Below are 19,750 nucleotides of genomic sequence, written 5' to 3' on the forward strand. Positions count from 1 at the left end.
ATTCCTGTTCAGTTATTCATTAATCACTTGAAACTGCCAACTATTAAACAGTCCATTGTATAACAGAAGCCAGTTACCAAAACTACCTTACCTTCCACTTCCTGCTTCTACTTAGTCTCTTTAGAGCCATTAAGTTACCCAAGAGATTTTAAAATTCATAAGTTTGTATGTAATTTTTCTTTTCTTTACGAAGATTGCTAACACCTTATCTGTGATCCAACAGGGCACTGCAGCCATGACCACTATAATTTCATAAGTACATAAAAAAATGAGTGAGAAGACAAAAAATAATCAGATGTGCCTGAAGATACTTGGTGCCATGTTAGTGATTTCTACACAATTAAGGCTGATTTAAGACTTACAAAAAACTTCAAAATCATTTCACTTAAGCACAAAACAGCCAACCTTCACGGATCAATGACTCTCACAGTTTCCAGGCTACTGTCACACTAACTATTTGAAACAAACAAACAAAAAATAACTAAAAAAAAACCCCCAAAACAGAAAGACCCCACTGAATCAACATCACTATTTTCTGTTTCACAAGTGCAATTTGAAGCTACCCAGCAGTAACAGTGCAAAAAATGCAATTAAGCTGCAGATGTCATCTTATGTTTACGTAGAAGTACTCCCTAATTAATTACAAAGCTAAAAAAACCCAAAAAACCCCCAACTTTCTTAATAAACGACAGAGCAAAAGACTCCGAAAAAACTAGGTAATCTTTTACTCAATAATACTTTGTTTTACTTATCAGACTTGCTAAAAATCTCTTCCCACTACAGAAATATACATTCTTTCTCCACTTCTTCAATTAACTCGGAATAGGTGAACAGCAGTTCTACTATACCTGGCACAGACAAGAAAGGAACAGGGCAGAATAAAAATCCATGAAAATACCTCAGATTCAAGAGAAAGTAAAGCAAAATGCTTGCAGACTTACAACTCCGAGGCTTCAAAATACACACATAATAATATAAATAAATATGATGTGTTTAACTCATGTGGTTAAGGGCAGCTGTTTACAGAACACAGACTGCAGCTGCCAATGCACTCTAATCCAAAGAGTCTCAAGCTATTGCAGATTACTTTGCAGATCACAGAGCCATTGCAATTGGAAATCAGCATCTTTTTTAAAAGCATCATAAAGTCATTTAATGATATGTGAAAGTAACTTGTGGGTTACTGACGCCTACTCTCCAAAAAAGTTAAGTGTTTATTTTAACATAACAGGACCCTCAGGCCCATCCTCAGATCCACACAGCCTCATATTTATTATCAAAGGTCAGTGTTAGGTTGAAGTTTTGGCCCTGACTCAGACTCAGTTTACATTTATGAGAAGCCACAACAGAAGTTTCTCTGGGATAATGCACATAAATACACCCAGACTATGCTTCTCTTACTAAAAGCTTTTCATTTTAAATTGAGACTCAATAGTACTTCTTAGACCCTCACTTTGCACCCTCTACCACAACACAACTAAACATCTATAACATCCACAAACTAAACATCTAGAACTAAAACATCTCTAATACACAACTGAAATAAACCAAACAATTGAAGGGAACCTTTTAAAGGAGAAACATCACTACAGCTACCCAAACCCCTGAATTTCTGTTCTCAGGAAACTCCAAATGTTTCTATTATGAAAGACACAAAAAAAAAGACTATGAAATTTAGTAAATAATGCAATTTCTGAAACTTTATGCACAGACAAAACAAATAAAATATTGGTTAAACTCTTTCCAGTCATGGCAGCTCAATCAAAAGGAAAACTGGCCAACTAACAGAAAGCAAAAGTGAACAACTACAACTCCTGAAGAGTTTGGGAGTCCCAGCTCTGAGGTAATAAATCTTACAGTCTTATCAGAAGACATCACATCCTCAGCTTCTGGGTTTCTCAGCCAGGAGGTGCAATCCAGGTTAAAGAAAGCTTTCACATTAGTAAACAGTAAATTCTAAATTTACAGGTACCCTGTTTTCTATTAGAATAGTATTTCAATTTAAAAAAACTGCAAAGATCTCTACCTAGATGATAAAAGATAAAAATAACACTTCCCAAACTTGCTGGAGTTTGCTGTTACTTTCCTTATTTTGGCATAGATGACACTCAAACAGTCTGCTGGGGGTAGCAACATAAAAGCTCTGAGGCACAAAACTATGGATTTGTTTATATACAAACAAGTGTTGAGCTTTCCCAAACAGGTGTTTCTTCCTTGCTGTCTATCCTTTCCAATGTGCAGTGGACTATTTTTATGTTCTCACAAATCACAGGTGACAAACATACTGGAAAATTCACCATGCTTGCTGACATCAGGGAAAGTTACTGAGGACAATTACCTGCAGGTCCAATTAGGGGCCCTTACCAAATACACATGCCAGAATAATAAATACATAGTTTGGAGACAGATAAAACCACAATGTTCAGTTCTACTGTTGAGATGAGCATAAGAGCAAACAATTGTCAAGAAATTTAAGCCTGAGATGGACTAACTAAACTGAATGGGGAACTTGGGAAAAAAAACCAAAAACTTTTCTAAGTCAGTTCAAATCACCTGTAGGTCTGGGAAACGTAAATTGAGTAATCTGCTGGTTTAAATTTTGTATGAGCTGCTTTTCATTTTGAACAGCACAATTAGCAAAGAGTCTACTTACATCTAGCATTTACATAGCAGTGTCATGGAAGAAAAATGTACCTGCACACTCACTGTTTGTAGTTAATTTTGAGAAAAGCTCAAGTTCTATACATACACACATATCCAAATTTCTTTTCTTAGAGGTTCTAAGGGTGGCAGGGAGAAACATCAGGGGAAAAACAAGAGGAAAAGAAACAATATAAAATTATGCCCCAGAGTTCAATTACTTTTCCAGCACAAGCAACCCTGAATCACTACTTTTTACTTTGGAGAGATTCATTTCAGTTTTACTGACCTTTCAAATCAATGTCACTACATCTCATTTTAGCCTTGCACAAGACCTTGCATGTAAGGGGAGAAGGTATGTCCTTTCCCATATCTTCATTTTTAGCCATTTGAGGACTAAACCAAGGAAGCAGTCCAAAGCCTGAACTGCTGTTAAGGACAGAACATTTCTTCACTCCATGGAAGCACATTGCTGTTCTCTCACCTGAGCCCACAGGAGCACTTGTGTAGTCAGCCAGATGAATAAGTGGTGTTCCTGAGAGTTAATTGACATTTTCCTCACCTGATTCACCACACAAGTTAACAAATTTCAGAGATAGTGTGGAAAAGGGAAAGAATGTAGTTGGAAAAGATAGCAAAATGTAACAACATCCCATTCCATGACTATCCACACTTCAATAGATAAACTGCATTCAAACCCTGAATAGTTTTCATAACCCGAATAGTTTCAGCTAGAACTCAGTATTTGGGACAAAGAACAGAGGAAAAAAAATGTATATTATTGGGATACCTGTGCTGAAGCCACTCATGACCAAAATATGCTGAGACAAGACAAAAAGTAGCTCCCCATTTTGGACTTCAGCAATGACTACCCTAATAATCATAAATTGGAAGTTATTTTATTTAAATCTAACAAAGCAGTAATAGCATCCCTTTCTAATTTTCTGAAGCAACAGCAAGTTCTTTCAGAGGCACCTACTAGGCTATTATTAGCCAACACATAGTACAGAGAAAACATAATATAAAATCATCATCTGTCACCCATTTGAAACTTACTGCAAAAGACAAGCAGAGACAATTTATCTTGAAATAGAGGCTGTGGCAAGTTGTATTTCATATGGATTTAATCAAAATTGTGACAGAATTGTCACTTTTTTACTAACAAGTTCCTCCCTGAAGTAGTAGTTTTGAGATTACAAAGACAGCTGGGGAGAACAGAAGGGAAAGGATTAACAGCATACACTGTCCAGGTGCTCTGCAGCAGGTGAAGAGTTATTAGGAACTTTGGTCTGCAACAGTTTTCGTGTCAGAGATGTCTGCTTCCTTCCCTCTGCAACCTATCTCCTATGTAAGAATTGGTCGCAAGCAACTTTACAACTTTAATCTGCTTCACAGCTATGATTGCTCATGAAACAAACACTGCCTAAAAGCATTTTGATTTTAATGAAGAGTATGAGTGGAGTGAAAGGCACTGGGCTGTCATATTCTCCCAAAAGACATCACCATCTTAATACACTGTTTCCCTTATGTAGTCTACTACAACTAGTGATATTACTTTGAGTTTTCAAAAGTACTTGCATCACCTGAAGAACTTCTACAACACATCCCCTTAGAGCTGCTCCCAAATCCAAACAGGCAAAGTACAAAATATAGAGACAGAACATATAGAGAAAGGATAACAACTGTACTTGGTTTATTATAAATAATGTTTTAGCATAGAATTTCAATTAATTCTGGTGACCCAAAAGCCTAATTTTAAGCATTCCAAATGCATCTATCACCAGCATTCTTCTATAATGGAAACACTACATCCTCTTGGATTAAATGGAGATACCAGCTGACAGCACTAGGAGAGGACAGAGAACAGTATGGAGCATTGTCTTCTAACACCTGTATAGAACACTGTTCCTATCCTTTCTAGCTGAAGGTGAAACTGCTGACTGGAACTGCTGATTGCAGAAAGTCAAACGGTCTGACACTGCTGCAGGTGAGCAAATCTCTTCTTTGAGATAACATAAATACAAGCAGAAATCACAGGCAAATCAAAGTCAGTAACTGAGCTACCGGGCAATAAAACAGCAATAAGTTTATGGATTCTTTAGATATGAAAACCTGTTAAAAGTTAGTAATTTGTTTAGGAACATCATGACTCTATACAACTAATGCAGTTTTGCATCTCTTGAATGGGGTCAGAGTCAGCAAGACTGATGCTATAGATGCTTAACTTAATACTGAGTGTGTTTTATAAAGTATTTATCCAACAAATCTGACACCTGACTTCTTCAGTCAAAAACTTCAATTACATAATTTTTAGATGATCCCTTAGAAATAAGGAAGCCTTTAAAAAAAACAAACAAAAAAAAAAAAGGAAGTCTTTCCTTCCAGCATACTGTTACAAGAAGCTTCACAGCACAGTTTGCCAGCAGGCAAACTGGTCCTGAAATGCAATAGCAGAAAATTCAAAAAAGTCCACAAACTTTTCCAAGTTTTCAATGACAAACAGAAATGCTGGTCAATGCTAGAACTCCTCTTCTGCAGCCAGACACCATTTGTTCCACCTCAGCTAGGTCCTTATACAGACCTCAGTGAACCTCTGACTCAGCTTCAGGAGCCTTAGATGGAATAAACATATAAAGCACCTCCAAGTCCAGTGAGAACCAATTAAAAGTCTTTCTGCCAGCCTAACTAAACATATTTATAGGAACGTGGGGAAAAATGCAAATAACAGAAAACAATTACAGAAGGCGAGGAAAAGGAAAAAACTACTGCAGCACTCCTTGAACACAGGCTGGAATGTCCAAAATTACTTCAATTCTCAAGGTAAAAGTAGACTGCTCTCATCATAGGTATCTTATATGAACTGATCCATTTTCATCTTCAGGGAACCAAAATATCTGTTCTTTTCCTTCCAATGCAGGTTACTGCAATTTCTATTATCCTGAATGCAATCACAGCACAGAAGCTGCAGCAGGCAGTAAGTCTCAAATAAGACAAGTCGACGTAGTCAAATTATGCATATGCTTTAATGACCCAGAAATTCTTACTTTCTAATAGACATTCAACATATATGTTTCAGTTTATTAGCTCTTAATAGCTATCAGCTTATTACCTCTAAGAAAATCTCACACTCCATGACACTGCAGTACTGAACAATGGCAGATAATTTAAACAGAAAACCAAGTCCAGCTTCTCTGGCAGCATTCTTTAGCAAGTCCCAAATCAAATTCTTTTAGCAAGGGACTGTGTGGCCTTAGCCCAAAATGAAATAAAATGTTCAGGGTTAGGCTGTCTTGCTTGAACAACTCTTCAATAATAGTTTCAATGTTTTCCCCCATCAATGGACTTATCAAACAAGACAGACAAAAAACATCCTGCACAAAACAATTCTGGAATACAAGAATGATAGTTAACCTGAGAACACATGCATTTTTTCCCCCGTGCTTAGATTCCAAGACACTAGGCAATCCTGAAACACGAAACTGAAATTTAGTTCAGACAACCACATGTTTCAATAAAATTCTTAATTATTAGCAAATTCTAAAATACTAACCCTCCATTTTCCTTACTAAATGGTTTTCATACCTACTGTCTTGTCATATATTGATTTTCACTGCTTCTACAGACTAAACTGTTTTAAAATATTTGGTTAAATACATAACCCAGCTTCACTTGATATGGGTGCATTCAGAAAAGGCTATTTTCTATGAATTATATAGCAAACAACAGATTTAATTACCAAAAGTGGGAGTTTCATTTTTCAGGTATCTCTAAAATGGGTAACAAAGTAATTTCAGCTACAGTAAAATAAAGAGCTGGAAAAAGCATTTTGAATACATTCTGAAAACAAAATAATTTTATGAGACATTCATCCCTTTTACCAGTCATCCCTCAGAAATCACAGCATCATAACCTATATCCTGCAGCCATAACCTATATCCTGCAGCCATAACCTTAGGTGGAAGGGAATCACAAGGATCATCAAGCCCAACTCCTGGCCCTGCACAGGACACCCCAAACAATCCTGCCATGTGCCTGAGGCATCTCCAGAATCCCACTCCTCCCCACATCTGGGGTTGCCCCACCCCAACTGCAGAATCTGGCACTTGTCCCCGTTAAACTTCATGCAGCTGGTGGTATCAAACCCTCCGATTTGCCAAGGTCTCTCTGCTGGGTTTTTATGACTTCCAGGGGTCAACAGCTCTTCTCAAGTTGGTGCCATCAGAAAACACAGCAATAATACTAAAAACAAAAACAAGATGCCCAAAACATGTAAATGCTAAAAACATATTCAAATAAAACACTGCTATAGGAATACTCTGGATTTTCTCATGTGTCAAAGGAAAAATATTCAGACTTCAACCATGTGCAATTTAAATAAACTGGATTCCTCTTCACATTACATTAGATCTTTTTCAACCTGTACTAGATAGCTCTTTCCTGCAAATCTGACCTTTCAAGTAAGCCACCACCTTCTCAACCCCGAAAATTGCAGGAACATCTAATAGTACATCCTAACCTATGAAACATTTTAAAATTAAGAAGAAGTCAAGCCAGAGTGCAGGAGTGTTTATTACTGGAGTACGGCAAGGCAAGGACTTTGATGTTTTACTCCACTCCCTCTTGATTTCCTCTTTTAATGCAAATGAAATCATTAGCCATTTACTGGAACATAAATTATACTCCAGTTATAAATAGAAGATAAGTTAGTGAGGGAAATTTCTGAAATGTTCTGACAGTCAAACACAGAAATACTTCAGGAAAGCATGTTTACATATTCTACAAAGCACAGTATTCTTGCCAAGGAACTTGTCAGGTATTTGATTAACCTGCCACTGCATTTAGGAATGAGTAACAGACAGCAGCTGCTGTCAGGCACTGAAAGCACTAAGGCCAGATGTTGCTGCCCATGTTTTCAAGCACGTACACACACACGTTACACAGGCACATCTTTCATTAAAATGAAGATAATAAAAAACCCATACATTTTCTAAACAGGAGGCAACTAGAGCACACACACTGCTGAACCCTTACGAGACCTCTGATTAAATCAGCATTTAAGAGTCTGACTGCTCATTTAGAAATGAAAAGACAAACTTAGAAGCCCAACTTTCTTCATGATTAACTGTAGACACAAGCAGATAATGACTTCAAATATTTGCATGACTCTTGCAAAGCCACCTTCCATCAGTGTCCAATCTCTATTCTCCATATTGGCACAAAATTAAAACATAATTAATTTGTTCAACAACCTTTGATTTCAACAAACTGATTTCTACTCTACCTTGTACTGCCACGGAACATAAAATCCAATAATTATATGAAAAAAATGTTTAATTAGAATTTAATGTCCTCTAGTGCTGGGCTGAGCCTGGGTGGCAGTTAAGTCCCATAAAACTGTTCCCTCAGTCACTTTGGCATGAGGGGAGGGAAAAGTGAAAAAACAAAAAGTTTAAAAAAAAAAAAAAAGGTAAGTGATGCCAAATGCTTACCACCCACGCCAAGCAGACTGATGCCCAGGAGGTCCCTTGGCTATGACCACCCACCCCATTCTCTCCACCCTCTTTTTATTGCTGACCCTGGTGCTGCACAGCCTGAGCTGGGGTCTGCTCTCCCGGCTGTGCCCCCTCCCAGCCTCTTGCATCCCCCACTGAAGGGGTGGGCAGGGTGAGGAACAGAGGTGGCCTTGATGCTGTGCAAACACGGCTCAGCAACAGAAAGCACAGGGTGCATGTTATCACCACTGTTTTGTGTTATCAACATTGTCTCAGTCAAAAACAAAAAACATGGCACGATGTTGGCTGCTATGACAAAAATTAACTCTACCACAGACTGGTCCAGTACATTTCTCTTAAAAACAAAAGGAAAAACCTGAATCTATTAAGTCTTTCTGATACAGATTAAGCAGGCCCCTTATAGGCTGACTAAATTAGAGGTGAAGGTTTCACTAACTTTGACTAGGCAGGCCTCATTTATTAAAATTATAATTCAGTCCTCCAGGTTTACAAATACAGTGTATCTGCACCCAAATAAAACATCTACATCTTCACTCTCTTCTATCTTTTCTTTTACAGCAGCCACAATTTAAAACACTGTATTATTTCAAACTGGGAAGGTGCACAATGCTCAATTTTGATTAATATGCACCTGGTCATTAATGTGGATGGAATTCTAGAGTCGTGCTTTGGGTCTTTAAAAAAGCATGTACATGATGGAGAGAGATTCCTCTGTTCTTAATCTAAATCTTATCCATCTTCCTTTCAGAACAAGCTTCTAGTTCCTCACTTGTTTCACTTGCCCAGGTGCAAAGCAATCTTCAAGAAACAGAGTAACTCATAATAATGCCACGTCAACATCTTTGTTATGATGTTAAATAAAAAATCCACCCACTGCACTGTTCTCACACTGAAAGGAACAAGTTCCTCCATTTACTATTTAACATATATTAACTGTAAACTGAGAGTCTCAGGCATAGTTTGCAGAAGCTACTAAAGCAGGAGTTCCATTTCAATACCCAGCCGAAGCAATGTAGTTGCAGTTAGCCCTCCCTGAGTGAGCAGCACAGACAGAATATCCACCTTTTGTCTTGTCTGACACTTACCTCAAGCTACACAATGACTGTCATATACTTGCCTGGTCACTGTGCACTGCAGAAGACAGAACACTGAAATTACATCATAATACATACAGAATATTTCTCTCGTGGCACAGACTTCCCAGCATGGAAGTGCCACAGTAAAATCAAGTGTCTATTGAAACAAAAAAAAATGGAAGTGCAATGTGCTGTGCTGTACAAGAATGACAAGCTAAATACAAACCTCCTGTTATAAACCATGTACAAAAGACAGTCTGGCAGCTAAGGACTCTAAATAACACAACCACATCATGCTATTTAGTAAGACCATAAAGGCAGATGACTAGAAAGTATATAGCAAAAAGCAGCTTACAAGTGCTTAAAAGAGTATCAGCAACAGAAAGATATGCAAAAAGCCTGACAACTAATTTTCCCAGTGTGATGAATAAATCCTGTAACATCCACAAACAAAAAGAGAGCTTTGAATATAACACTTCTCCCATTATAAAGACCTTGCTTGTATGGGTTTATTATGTCAACAGTCCACCACAAACACAGGAAGAAAAAAAGAAATAAAGAAAAGTGAAATGCAGTAGTTTAGCACAGGTTTTACTGGGGGAGGTGGGAAAGACTTGGCATGCATAATGCTGGTTCTCACTCAGATCAACAGCATAGTGATTTTGTGCTGCTACTCACTTGTGCTCCTACTCATCCAGGCTTTCATACAGTGTACATTGAGGAAGAGAGCAATTGAGAACTATTTTATGTGCAATTCATAATTCTTATGTCTGAAAAGCACATGTGAAATCATTCTGCAGTAACATTTTATCAATATTTCTGAGAGAAAGCAAGTTACTGAAATTTATTTAAGACCTGTTTGCAAGCCAGAAAAAAACCCAGTTAAAAGTGGCACATGGCTAGTTGACTAATTATTTTCTTCTTTTACTAAAACTTATGAAAAAATGGACTGAGAATGTTGTGCAGAGGAAACCAAGCACATTTACTCCAAACTAGCTTTTCCTCTTCCCAGTAATGCAACACAGAGATGAGTATGTGCTGTAGTAATTATCTGATCTGTAAGAAAGTAATTCCTAAATATACTGTCTGCAATACTTAGTCTGGTCAATTTGCCCTTGCAAAGAAGTCCATTACATGGACCTCGACTAATTGAAATAAATGCTTTCTATATAGCACTAAATGTTATCTACATTAGGATTAAAGAATACCTGAAAAAAACCACTACTTCTTTAATACAAAATATGATTTTCAGTTTCATTATTATTTCTCTTCCAGCAGTAAAGAGCAAAACTTTCTTATATATATACTTTATTCAAAATGTTTAATAAAAGTAGCTTGCTAAAGGGAGAGGAAGACTAGTTATGGCACATTTTTAAGAGCGCTTAAGTTAAAGCTCTGAGAGCATGTAAAAAACTGGAAAGCACTACTAAAAATGCTCTGACATTTGTTTTTGTCTTTGCCCTACACCAGACAGCTTGCCATAAAAAAGGGACTTTCTACACTCAAAAGTTACCCATAGAAAAATAGTATCAATTACAGATTAACCATGCTATGAAAGCAGGGATAACCACACCAACTGCATGCAAATGATCCAAAACCAGCCTCAAAAGAGCCCAAAAGCAGGATTTACTCAGCAGCACAGTAAAGAGGCACTTTACTCATCTTGTAGCAAAGAGAATTGGGGTACTCCTCCTCCCACACCTCCTATCTTCTCCTAGTCTGTCATTTATCTATAGACATGAAATACAAAAATAAAAAAGACCAAAAAGGTAGGCAACTATGAAAGAAATAATTTTTCACCACAGACATTACACACTTTGTTGTTATTAGGCCCTGAACATTTGAGAAAAAGCATGCCTTTGTCCAGGTTTCAACACATTCATACATCACTCTTCAACTGCAATGCGAATGAATTCCCAGCGGACTCCTCTTCAAGTTACACTTTGTTTGCCTCAGAAATTTTCCAGCAAAACTTGGGCGCTTCTAAGTTGACATTCAGCCTCCTGCTGAAACTGTTTTCATGAGACAAAAAAAAAGACTAAAAGGATACAAAGAAGACTTTTCAAAATCTGTTAATTTCTTTCAAAGGCAAATCATCTCAAGACTTCTGCATCACAGTATCCATTTCACTAAGTCAAACCTTGAGAGCAGGAAAAACACCACCCACATTTTGAATGTCCTCAAAATTCCCATGCCACTTTTCACGCAAGTACCTTTAGGATTAAAATACAAAATTCAAAAACCAATTGAGACACTCATATTTGTAAATATAATAAGGAAACTACATTTTAATACTAATCTGGTCAATACAAAATAGCCTATCTGAAGCAGGCACACTACTTCCCTGAAAGCTTATTTCAATACAATTAAAAATATCATAAGCTGGAGACCTTCATGTGACCTATCTGGACACAAAGCTATGCTGCAAAACCAAATTTTCAGCAGTAAATGAAATTTTTGAAGGCCAAACATAAACAACAAAGATCCAAGATAATTTCTGTACCTAATGAAGTGATTTAACGTTATTTCACTCCCACAAATGACATTTTAGTCTTCAGCTAAGAAAGGGTAAAAAATCTAAGAAATATTTAATGTTGCAGTAGACTGCAGTAGCCAGGTGTTTTTCAGCATACTTTACATGAGTATTCTTTCAGCAAGTGAGGAATTAATTACAGGTCAAATAAATATTTTATCTTGGTGGGTGCCAGGTCTCTATAGGTGCTTCAATTTGTTTAGTTGTGGCAATTGTATAAAGGATAAAAGCAGCTCAGTACATTGCTACATTTGAATAGATTCCCAACAACTACCAAAAGAAAATTTCAAAAGGGAGGAAAAAGAAAAAAACCAACCCAAACCCACAACCAGAAGAAACCCTACACGGATGAAATTCAGTAGAGCAAGTCACATAGCAGGACCACCTCACAACCTCTCCATTTTTATGGCACTGAATTACAAGATGCCGGGAGGACCTGTAATGAAACAGCTACTCATCTCTTAGCTATTATTTTTAAATAAGCTGGAATATAAGTTCTAATATTTATTACTCCATTCTTTTGCTTCAGTAGTTCTTCACTGTAACTTCTTTTTGCTGTGGCTTTGACCCATCCTATTACAATACTGTGTTTTTTACCTAATACAGCACTGGTTTACTTCAGTGCATTGCTTTTCATTCCTATAGCAACTGGCTATTGCTCTGCTTTAAATGGATGAACCTGGCTCTCTTTTCCAGACATGTTTGTGAAGGATTTCCAAATACATGCAGGTATTGTGATGGCTCCCTGAAAAATTTTAGTGATGTATTTTCTTCCAGTTTATTACCCACTCCTCCAAGGACATCTCATCTGTCATGCTATGCAAGCAAGCACATATTTCAGCACATATCCCTTATAACCTATCTTGACTTCAGAATACAAAAATAATTATGTGTACACAGAAAATACAGACTGAAGAGGAACTGTTGGTGGAAAAGAGCAATCAGAACACATACATTAGGTACAACCTAATTAGGCCAAACTGGTGGGGGACACAACATTAACAAATAAAAAGACCATGTCCAAGAAGCATGCACAAATGCAGCTAATTGCGTTCAGATGTCCAGGGGGATTGAGGGGTGGTGTGCTTGTTTTACAGCTGCCAGAAATTCCCATCACTGAATCCATACTGCAGCAGCAACTAGACAACAACTCAGAAGTCTTCCCGTAGTTGTTTATAACCATCACACCACCCTGGAAACAAGATTCACATGAGTATCTAATGATCTCCTGGAAACACTGAATTCATCAATGCATCACTAAATATCTTCCTGAAAAACTGTCTCCTAACAGCAAAGAGTCATCCATGTACACTTAGAAATTATAAAGGTAGCTCCATACATGTGAGCTATTTTGTATACAATTCATACGAAGTTAAGCCACATCCACCAGTGTTTAAAATTCCCTAAAACTCTGAAAGCTATGTTATCAATGCATGTATCAGTAAGTGTTCTGAGAAAGCACCTATTTACAGGGAAATATGTTCTTTGGCCAAAACAGAGTCCTTGTTTTTATATTTTTTATTTATATGTTCTTTGGCCAATCCAGTCTACTTCTTGTATTTTTTTTTTTTAATGTAAACATTAAATTGTTTTACCCTGTTGGAATAAACAGGAAGGATAGTCTCAGCTTTAAATTTACAGATTTTCAATCAAGCTTGTATCTCATAAACTTGCCTTTGCCTGTCCCTTAGACTTCATATAGTTTCACAATTAAACTTTAGAGACTCTATATTGCTCTGCTTTGCTTGCTCTCTTGAGAAAGTCTTACTCAAATGCTACAGTAAATCAGTTCTACTGGAAGTAAAGACTTTGTAAAAAACATTTCCAGATGTGTAAAGTAAGCTGGTTCTGCTTACTTATTATTAGATCAACAAAGAACAAAAAATATTCATATTGTAAATTGAGCCTGTAGTTTTACTTCCAGTTTAAGAAGGAAAACACATGACAAATGGTTTAAATTGTGTACCCTGTACACAGGGGCACAAGCAGGTCCAAATCAAAGTCTAAATCCCAACACTTCATGTCTAGCAAAGCTCAGAAAGAGGGCATGCTACAGCTCCTGCATTTAAGCCCCCTGCTCTAGAGACGACATTACAATTCTTTTTGTCTGATGTCTCCACTGCAAAATCTCAAGGGACTTAGGGATATCCATGCCACTGTAACCATTCAGTTCCTTTTTCTAGACAAAGGAATAATAGATAGTCTTCAATGCATGTCACTGTTGTGCTTAGCAAAGTCAGATAATTTGTAACATTGATGCACACCACTGCAAAGGCAGCCTTTTTGACCCAATGGCAACTACTGCCTTTTGATATACCATGAAGATTTGTGCCACATACTGCTCCTGGCAGACACAATGCTCCCTACCTTGAGATCTTTACAGCATAATGCCCACCAATTCAGATATTTAGCACACAGTCCTGGTCAAAAAACAGGTTGAAAGATCACCCAGTTTATACCACCTTCCTCAAGGTAAGGTATTCTAAGCCAATCCTGACAGCAATTGCTCCTGCCACTCCTAACTTACTTCCCCCAACTATTCAGGCATGTAGAAAGAGAAATGCTCACATGCATTCAATTCAACAATCCTTCAATTTCACACACAGAAGCAGAGATCATTATCTACTGAGGTTGTCAGGACGCCATGGCAAGGTCCACCTGAAATGATGGGACTGCAATATGCTCTGAAACACACAGTCTGAGAGAGAAATACAATGCTATTGCAGCAGGTACATACACAGATCATAGAGTTACAGAATAAACTGCATTGCAAGGGACCCACAAGGATCACTGAGTCCAGCTCTGGCCCTGCACAGCATCATCCCCAAGAGTCTCACCATGTGCCCAAGAGTACTGTCCAAATGCTGCTCGAACCCAGACAGGCTTGCTGCTGTGATATGTGTTAAAAAGCAAATGTTAATCAAGAAAACCACTCTTTACTCACTATCAACCAGTAAATTTATTGCAGATGCAATGCCTTGTCAAAGAACATATAACTTACCAGCTTCCCTCCCATATTATATTGTCATTCTGAACAGGCAGAGCTTCAAGAGACTTCCATTCAAATCAACGAACTGGATTAAATTATTTACTTGTCACACAAATTAAAAAACAAAAGCAATTTTACTTGACAAAAAAAAAAAAGAAAAGCTGGTCACTTAATCAAATCCATACTGTACCTCATATCTAATATAAGGATGTATCACCCTATAATCATACACCACATCAAATTAAACTTCTTCCCTGACAGAACTTTCATTCCACAGTGTGTGTGCTTTCTATATTGACTGCCTTTTACAAATGAAAAAAAATTCAACACTGGTGGAAGTACACCTTCCTCAATGACTTACTCACAGAATCATGGCAAACTATTAAGCAGTGAAATCAGTAAAAATACAGAATTATATAATAATGCAATTTCTTCATTTTGACACACTTCTCGTTACTCACAGCCCATTTTTGTCATATAACTCTCTCTCCAGTTTTAAGATATTTTTCACATGCATTACTCCGCAAAGTCTTAGTAGAAAAGGGCTGCTCAGCATCCTAGAGCACTTGAGCACCTCGTAAGTACATAGAGTTCTGACTGACAAAACCCACAGGAGTAGAGGGCTCTCCAACATTAGAGGCACAGATAAGTTGAAGGAGCATAAATGTGCCAGGTTCACCCAGGCCCTCAAGTCCAACGCTGGCCTGAAGCCCTGGCCCCCATACCCGGGTCCTCTATGTTCCCTCTCATGTGTATTCATCGGACAGCCCTTCAGCAAACCCCGCAACCAAAACTCTACAAACTCTGCCGGGTTCCCCCTCCCCAAAACCCGTGCCCTGTTCCAGGCACATCACGTCCCCCATCCCCTCTGCCCCCGAGCCCACAGCCACGCTCACTCCTGTGAGCAGCGCCCTTGACCCCATCCCACCACCAGGCTCCTGTTCCCCACAGCACCCCAAAAGCCGCTGTCCCCTCGGGCACCCCCTGCCCAGCGCCCCCGGCCGCACCTCACGGTCCTTGAGGCCCAGCAGCAGCACCTCCTCCATGAGGGTGAGCCGCGTTTCCTTGGAATCGCCCTTCTCGTCGTCGCCAGAGTCGTCCCGACGCCCTTCATCCTCGGGGCCGCCGCCGGCGCCCCGCTCCTTATCGGCGGCGGCGGCGCTGCGGGAGGCCTCGGTCCGGCGCTGCACCAGCCCGGAGCTGCGCTGGGTCAGGGAAGTCATGGCGGCGGGGAGCGAGCGGGGCTCGGCGGCGGCTCGGGGAGGGGACGGGCCGGGCTGGAGCCGCTCCGCCCTACGCGCCCCGGCCGGGGGCAGTCATGGGGAGCGGGCCGGTCCCGGGGCGGCCGCGCTGGCGGCGGCGGCGGCGGCTCAATATGGCGGCGCGGGCTGATGTCAGCGGAGGATGTGGCAGCGCCGGGCGGGGCGGCGCCGGAAAGGGACCCGCGGCTGAGGGAGCGCGGCCGTGACCCGGGGCGGGCACTGCGCTGCCTTCGGGACAGGGGTGCCCTTCCACAAGTGCCTCGTTGGCACAGCGGCAAGAAGGCTTGGTTTCATACAGTCATTAAAGTTGGAAGAGACCTTCGAGACAATCCAGTACAACCGTCCGCCCCGAACTGCCCCTGTAACCCCTAAACCACATCACCGGCGCCGGATCCAGACGGCTCTTGACCTCCAGGGACAGCGACTCCCGCACGTCCCTGGGCAGCCTGTTCCCATGACTGACCCTTGGAGTTCAGCCAGAAAACCGTGTCCGACTGCTGGGGTGGATGTGGCGGTGAGCAGCCTGGGCTGCTGGAAGGTGCACGGCCCCAGGGCCAGCGCAGTGACCTTGCCCTTGGGTTCGGCACTGGAGAGGCCGCATTTCCAATGTCCAGTGAGCGCTCCTGGGCCCCTCGACACTGAGGAGGTTAGAGAAGGGTCAAGGAGCTGAGGAAGGATCTGGAGCACAAGGCTGATGAGGAGCAGCTGAGGGAGCTGGGGGCATTTGGCAAAAATAAGGCTCAAGGGGAACCTTATCACTCTTTGCAAACTCCCTGAAAGGAGGGTGTAGCCCAGTGGGGTTTGGCCTCTTGTCTTGGCAGGACAAGAGGATACAGCCTCAAGCTGTGCCAGGGAAGGTTCAGGCTCAGCATTAGGAAGCATTTTTTTACAGAAAGGGTGATTAGACATTGGACTGGACTGGACCAGGGAGGTGGTGGAGTGACCATCCCTGGAGGTGTCTGAGGAAAGACTGGATGTGGCACTCAGTGCCATGGTCTGGTTGGCACAATGGTGTTCTGTCACCAGACAGAACTGGACTCAAAGACCTCAGAGGTCTTTTCCAGCCTGGTGGATTCTGTGATTCTGTGTCCCTGTCCATGGCAGAGGGTTGGAATGACATGATCTCTTCCAACCCAAATGCCATGATTCCATGATTTTATGTATATATACATGCACCTGTCAGGTGAACTCAGGTGAGCCCTCAGCAGTTTTCACCTCAGATTTTGGAGATGGAATCCCTCAGTTCTGCTGCTGATGGGCACCTTTTCAAACCCTGAGCCCTTTTGTATGTGGCACACCAAAAACGCAAAAAAATTCTTATCAAGTATAAATCCCATGTAAGTTTTCAGGCAGTGTAATTTATTGCAGAATAAAGGTGTTCATGCTGTAGGCAAGGATGGCTTACACTTTTTTAGTTCACAGTTAGAATATTGCATTTAACCAATATTATGTTTATGGACACATAAATACAAAGATATGTAAAATAGGTATTTAATATATGAATGAAATATGTCAGTAAATAGATGGTTGGTTTTAATAAGTTGTTTGTTTGGTGTTTTAATTTATTGTTGTATTTTTTATTTTTTTTCCTAACTGGATCCTGTTTACCAGGAGCTCTGAGTCACTCTGGAAGTGACTTTAACTTTCACACCCCCAGTTCTTGCATCCCTTCCTATTGTCACTTGGTGATAATTTGGTGCAGCATAAGAAAGAATAGCAGATGGACAATCCTGATCCCCAGAGGATCTGGATCACTCACACAAGTGTTTGCTGGTTGTTCCTCTTCTGGTTTTTGAGGCGTGCTGATTATTCACAGTCCACTCACTGTGCAACATTCTGATGGGGTTTTTTTTATTTTTCTGTGTTTTTTGTTAATTAAAATGTCCTACTGTACCAGCTCAAATGCCAAACCAAAGCTGAAGGATCAGTTATTTTTATCAAATTAAAGTTTGCTCAAAGAAGAGATTTGACAATAGCACTACAAGATGTGTTTCCTGGAAATGTAATTTCTGAGTTGTAATTAAACTCAAACATTTATTCATTTAGTCCTCTTGAGCAACTTGGATATTTTCCTGAGGATTACAGTCCAGATGACAGGCATGTAATTAACCTGGGTCATTCCCTTTGCCTTCTTTCAATATAGTCACTGTATTGGCTTTTTTCCTGTTCTTTGGAGCTCACAAGGTTTATTGAGAGCCATATTTAGAGATCAAAAAGAGATTCCAAAAAGCTATTTTGGAAACCTATATTTAAGCTGTCCTGGTTTACTGATACAAGTCACTTAGCTGTAGTGCTACTGTTTAAATTTTTTTTAAAGTACTGTTAATGGAAAGAATTTAATCTTTGTGAAGTCTGATAATATTTACCTATTTCCCCAGAATGCAAAGATATTTGATGAATACATTTTCTGACAGGAATGTTAACAATTCTTACATTTTACTTTAGTAATATCATTGGTACAATTTGCCTTGTGCCTACATTCAATTCACATTCAAGCATGACTTACATTTTCTCTAATTCCTATCTTAAAGTAATTTTATCGTCTCCATTTTTATCAATAGAATGCACTGCTTGGGCTGTTACACTTATTTTCACTATCCCACTAGATTACTGTGGCATTTAAGTACATTTTCATTTTGTCCTGATTGCATTTTAAAGGTTAACTAATGGAATGTCCATTATTAGCTCATAATTTGTTTTTGTCTTTTTTAATATTTTCCTGAAGAGCCTCAAAGGACTCATCATTACTTCATTTTTGTAAAAAACAGACTTTTAAAATAGTTGCTTTAATAGTCTTTAAAAAGTTGCTAATTATATTATTGATTTGCCCTCTTTACTGTATTTTGTTACAAAAGCAAACAAATTAGGATCACTAATAGGTTAATCATTTTTTGTTGATCAATTTAGTTTTTATTATTATGAGGTCTCCAGTGAAGTTCCTTATATGTAAGAGTCAGTTTTTTGACTTAGAAACTCAGGTGTTTGCACAAATTTAATGTTGTCATTTCAAATAAATGCATTTCTTCATTATTAATTTCAGTTCTGACTCATTACCTGATGAACATAAACTAAGAAGTTCAGTGCGAATCATGAAGAACACATGAATTGAATTTTGAGCCAATTAATTTTTTTTCCTACACCACTGCAACACTGATACACAAAACAAAAATCTGAATGAAAAGGATAGCAAACAAGACATGTTTCAGCATATGATTTTGTTGTTGTTCATCCTTTCCTCACAGCAGAGAGCTGGTGTGCCAGAGAAGAGCACTCTCTGGATATCACCTAGAAGATCCTTTGTCACAACCTTCATAACTGCGATTTATTTTACAGTGCCAAGCAGTATTTGAAAAATATTTGCATGGCTTTATCAGGAGTTCAGAAGGCTGTAGCCCCTGACACTGCAATGTGTGGTTGACTGTTGATTGTTTGGGTTGTCACTGGGCACCTTGTTGGGTACAGACTCCTCTTCCTCCCCCATCCCAATGCCAGAGCGCTAAGGCCCAAAATCTTCAAAACACTTCTGTTAAGAAGTAATAATACCAAAGCACAGGCTGTGGTCTATAAATAGTTTTGTTCATCTTACAGTAAATTGACCTTGTAATGCATCCTAGTTTATCCTTAAGCCTGTCTCTGGCAGAGTGCAGTAGTCCTCTGAAGTAGCTAGGATATTTTTAATTGCTGCTAGCCACCTGGGAGGTTGAAATAAAAGGGAGAAGAGCAAAGGCATGAATCTG

The 19,750-nt window shown here is 39.4% G+C and overlaps 1 protein-coding gene across 1 annotated transcript in view; it reads right to left on the bottom strand.

The window, feature by feature from the left end:
• GOLPH3 (golgi phosphoprotein 3) overlaps window positions 1-16,145 on the bottom strand; it is a 29,583-nt gene extending 13,438 nt beyond the window's left edge. Inside the window, exon 1 of the mRNA XM_064402926.1 lies at window positions 15,759-16,145. Within this exon, the coding sequence (XP_064258996.1) occupies window positions 15,759-15,974 (216 nt within the window). The 5' untranslated portion in view covers window positions 15,975-16,145. The remainder of the gene's footprint in view (window positions 1-15,758) is intronic.
• Window positions 16,146-19,750: the final 3,605 nt, after the last annotated feature.

Source organism: Passer domesticus, chromosome Z, assembly GCF_036417665.1.
Source record: "Passer domesticus isolate bPasDom1 chromosome Z, bPasDom1.hap1, whole genome shotgun sequence".
Taxonomy (NCBI): domain Eukaryota; kingdom Metazoa; phylum Chordata; class Aves; order Passeriformes; family Passeridae; genus Passer; species Passer domesticus.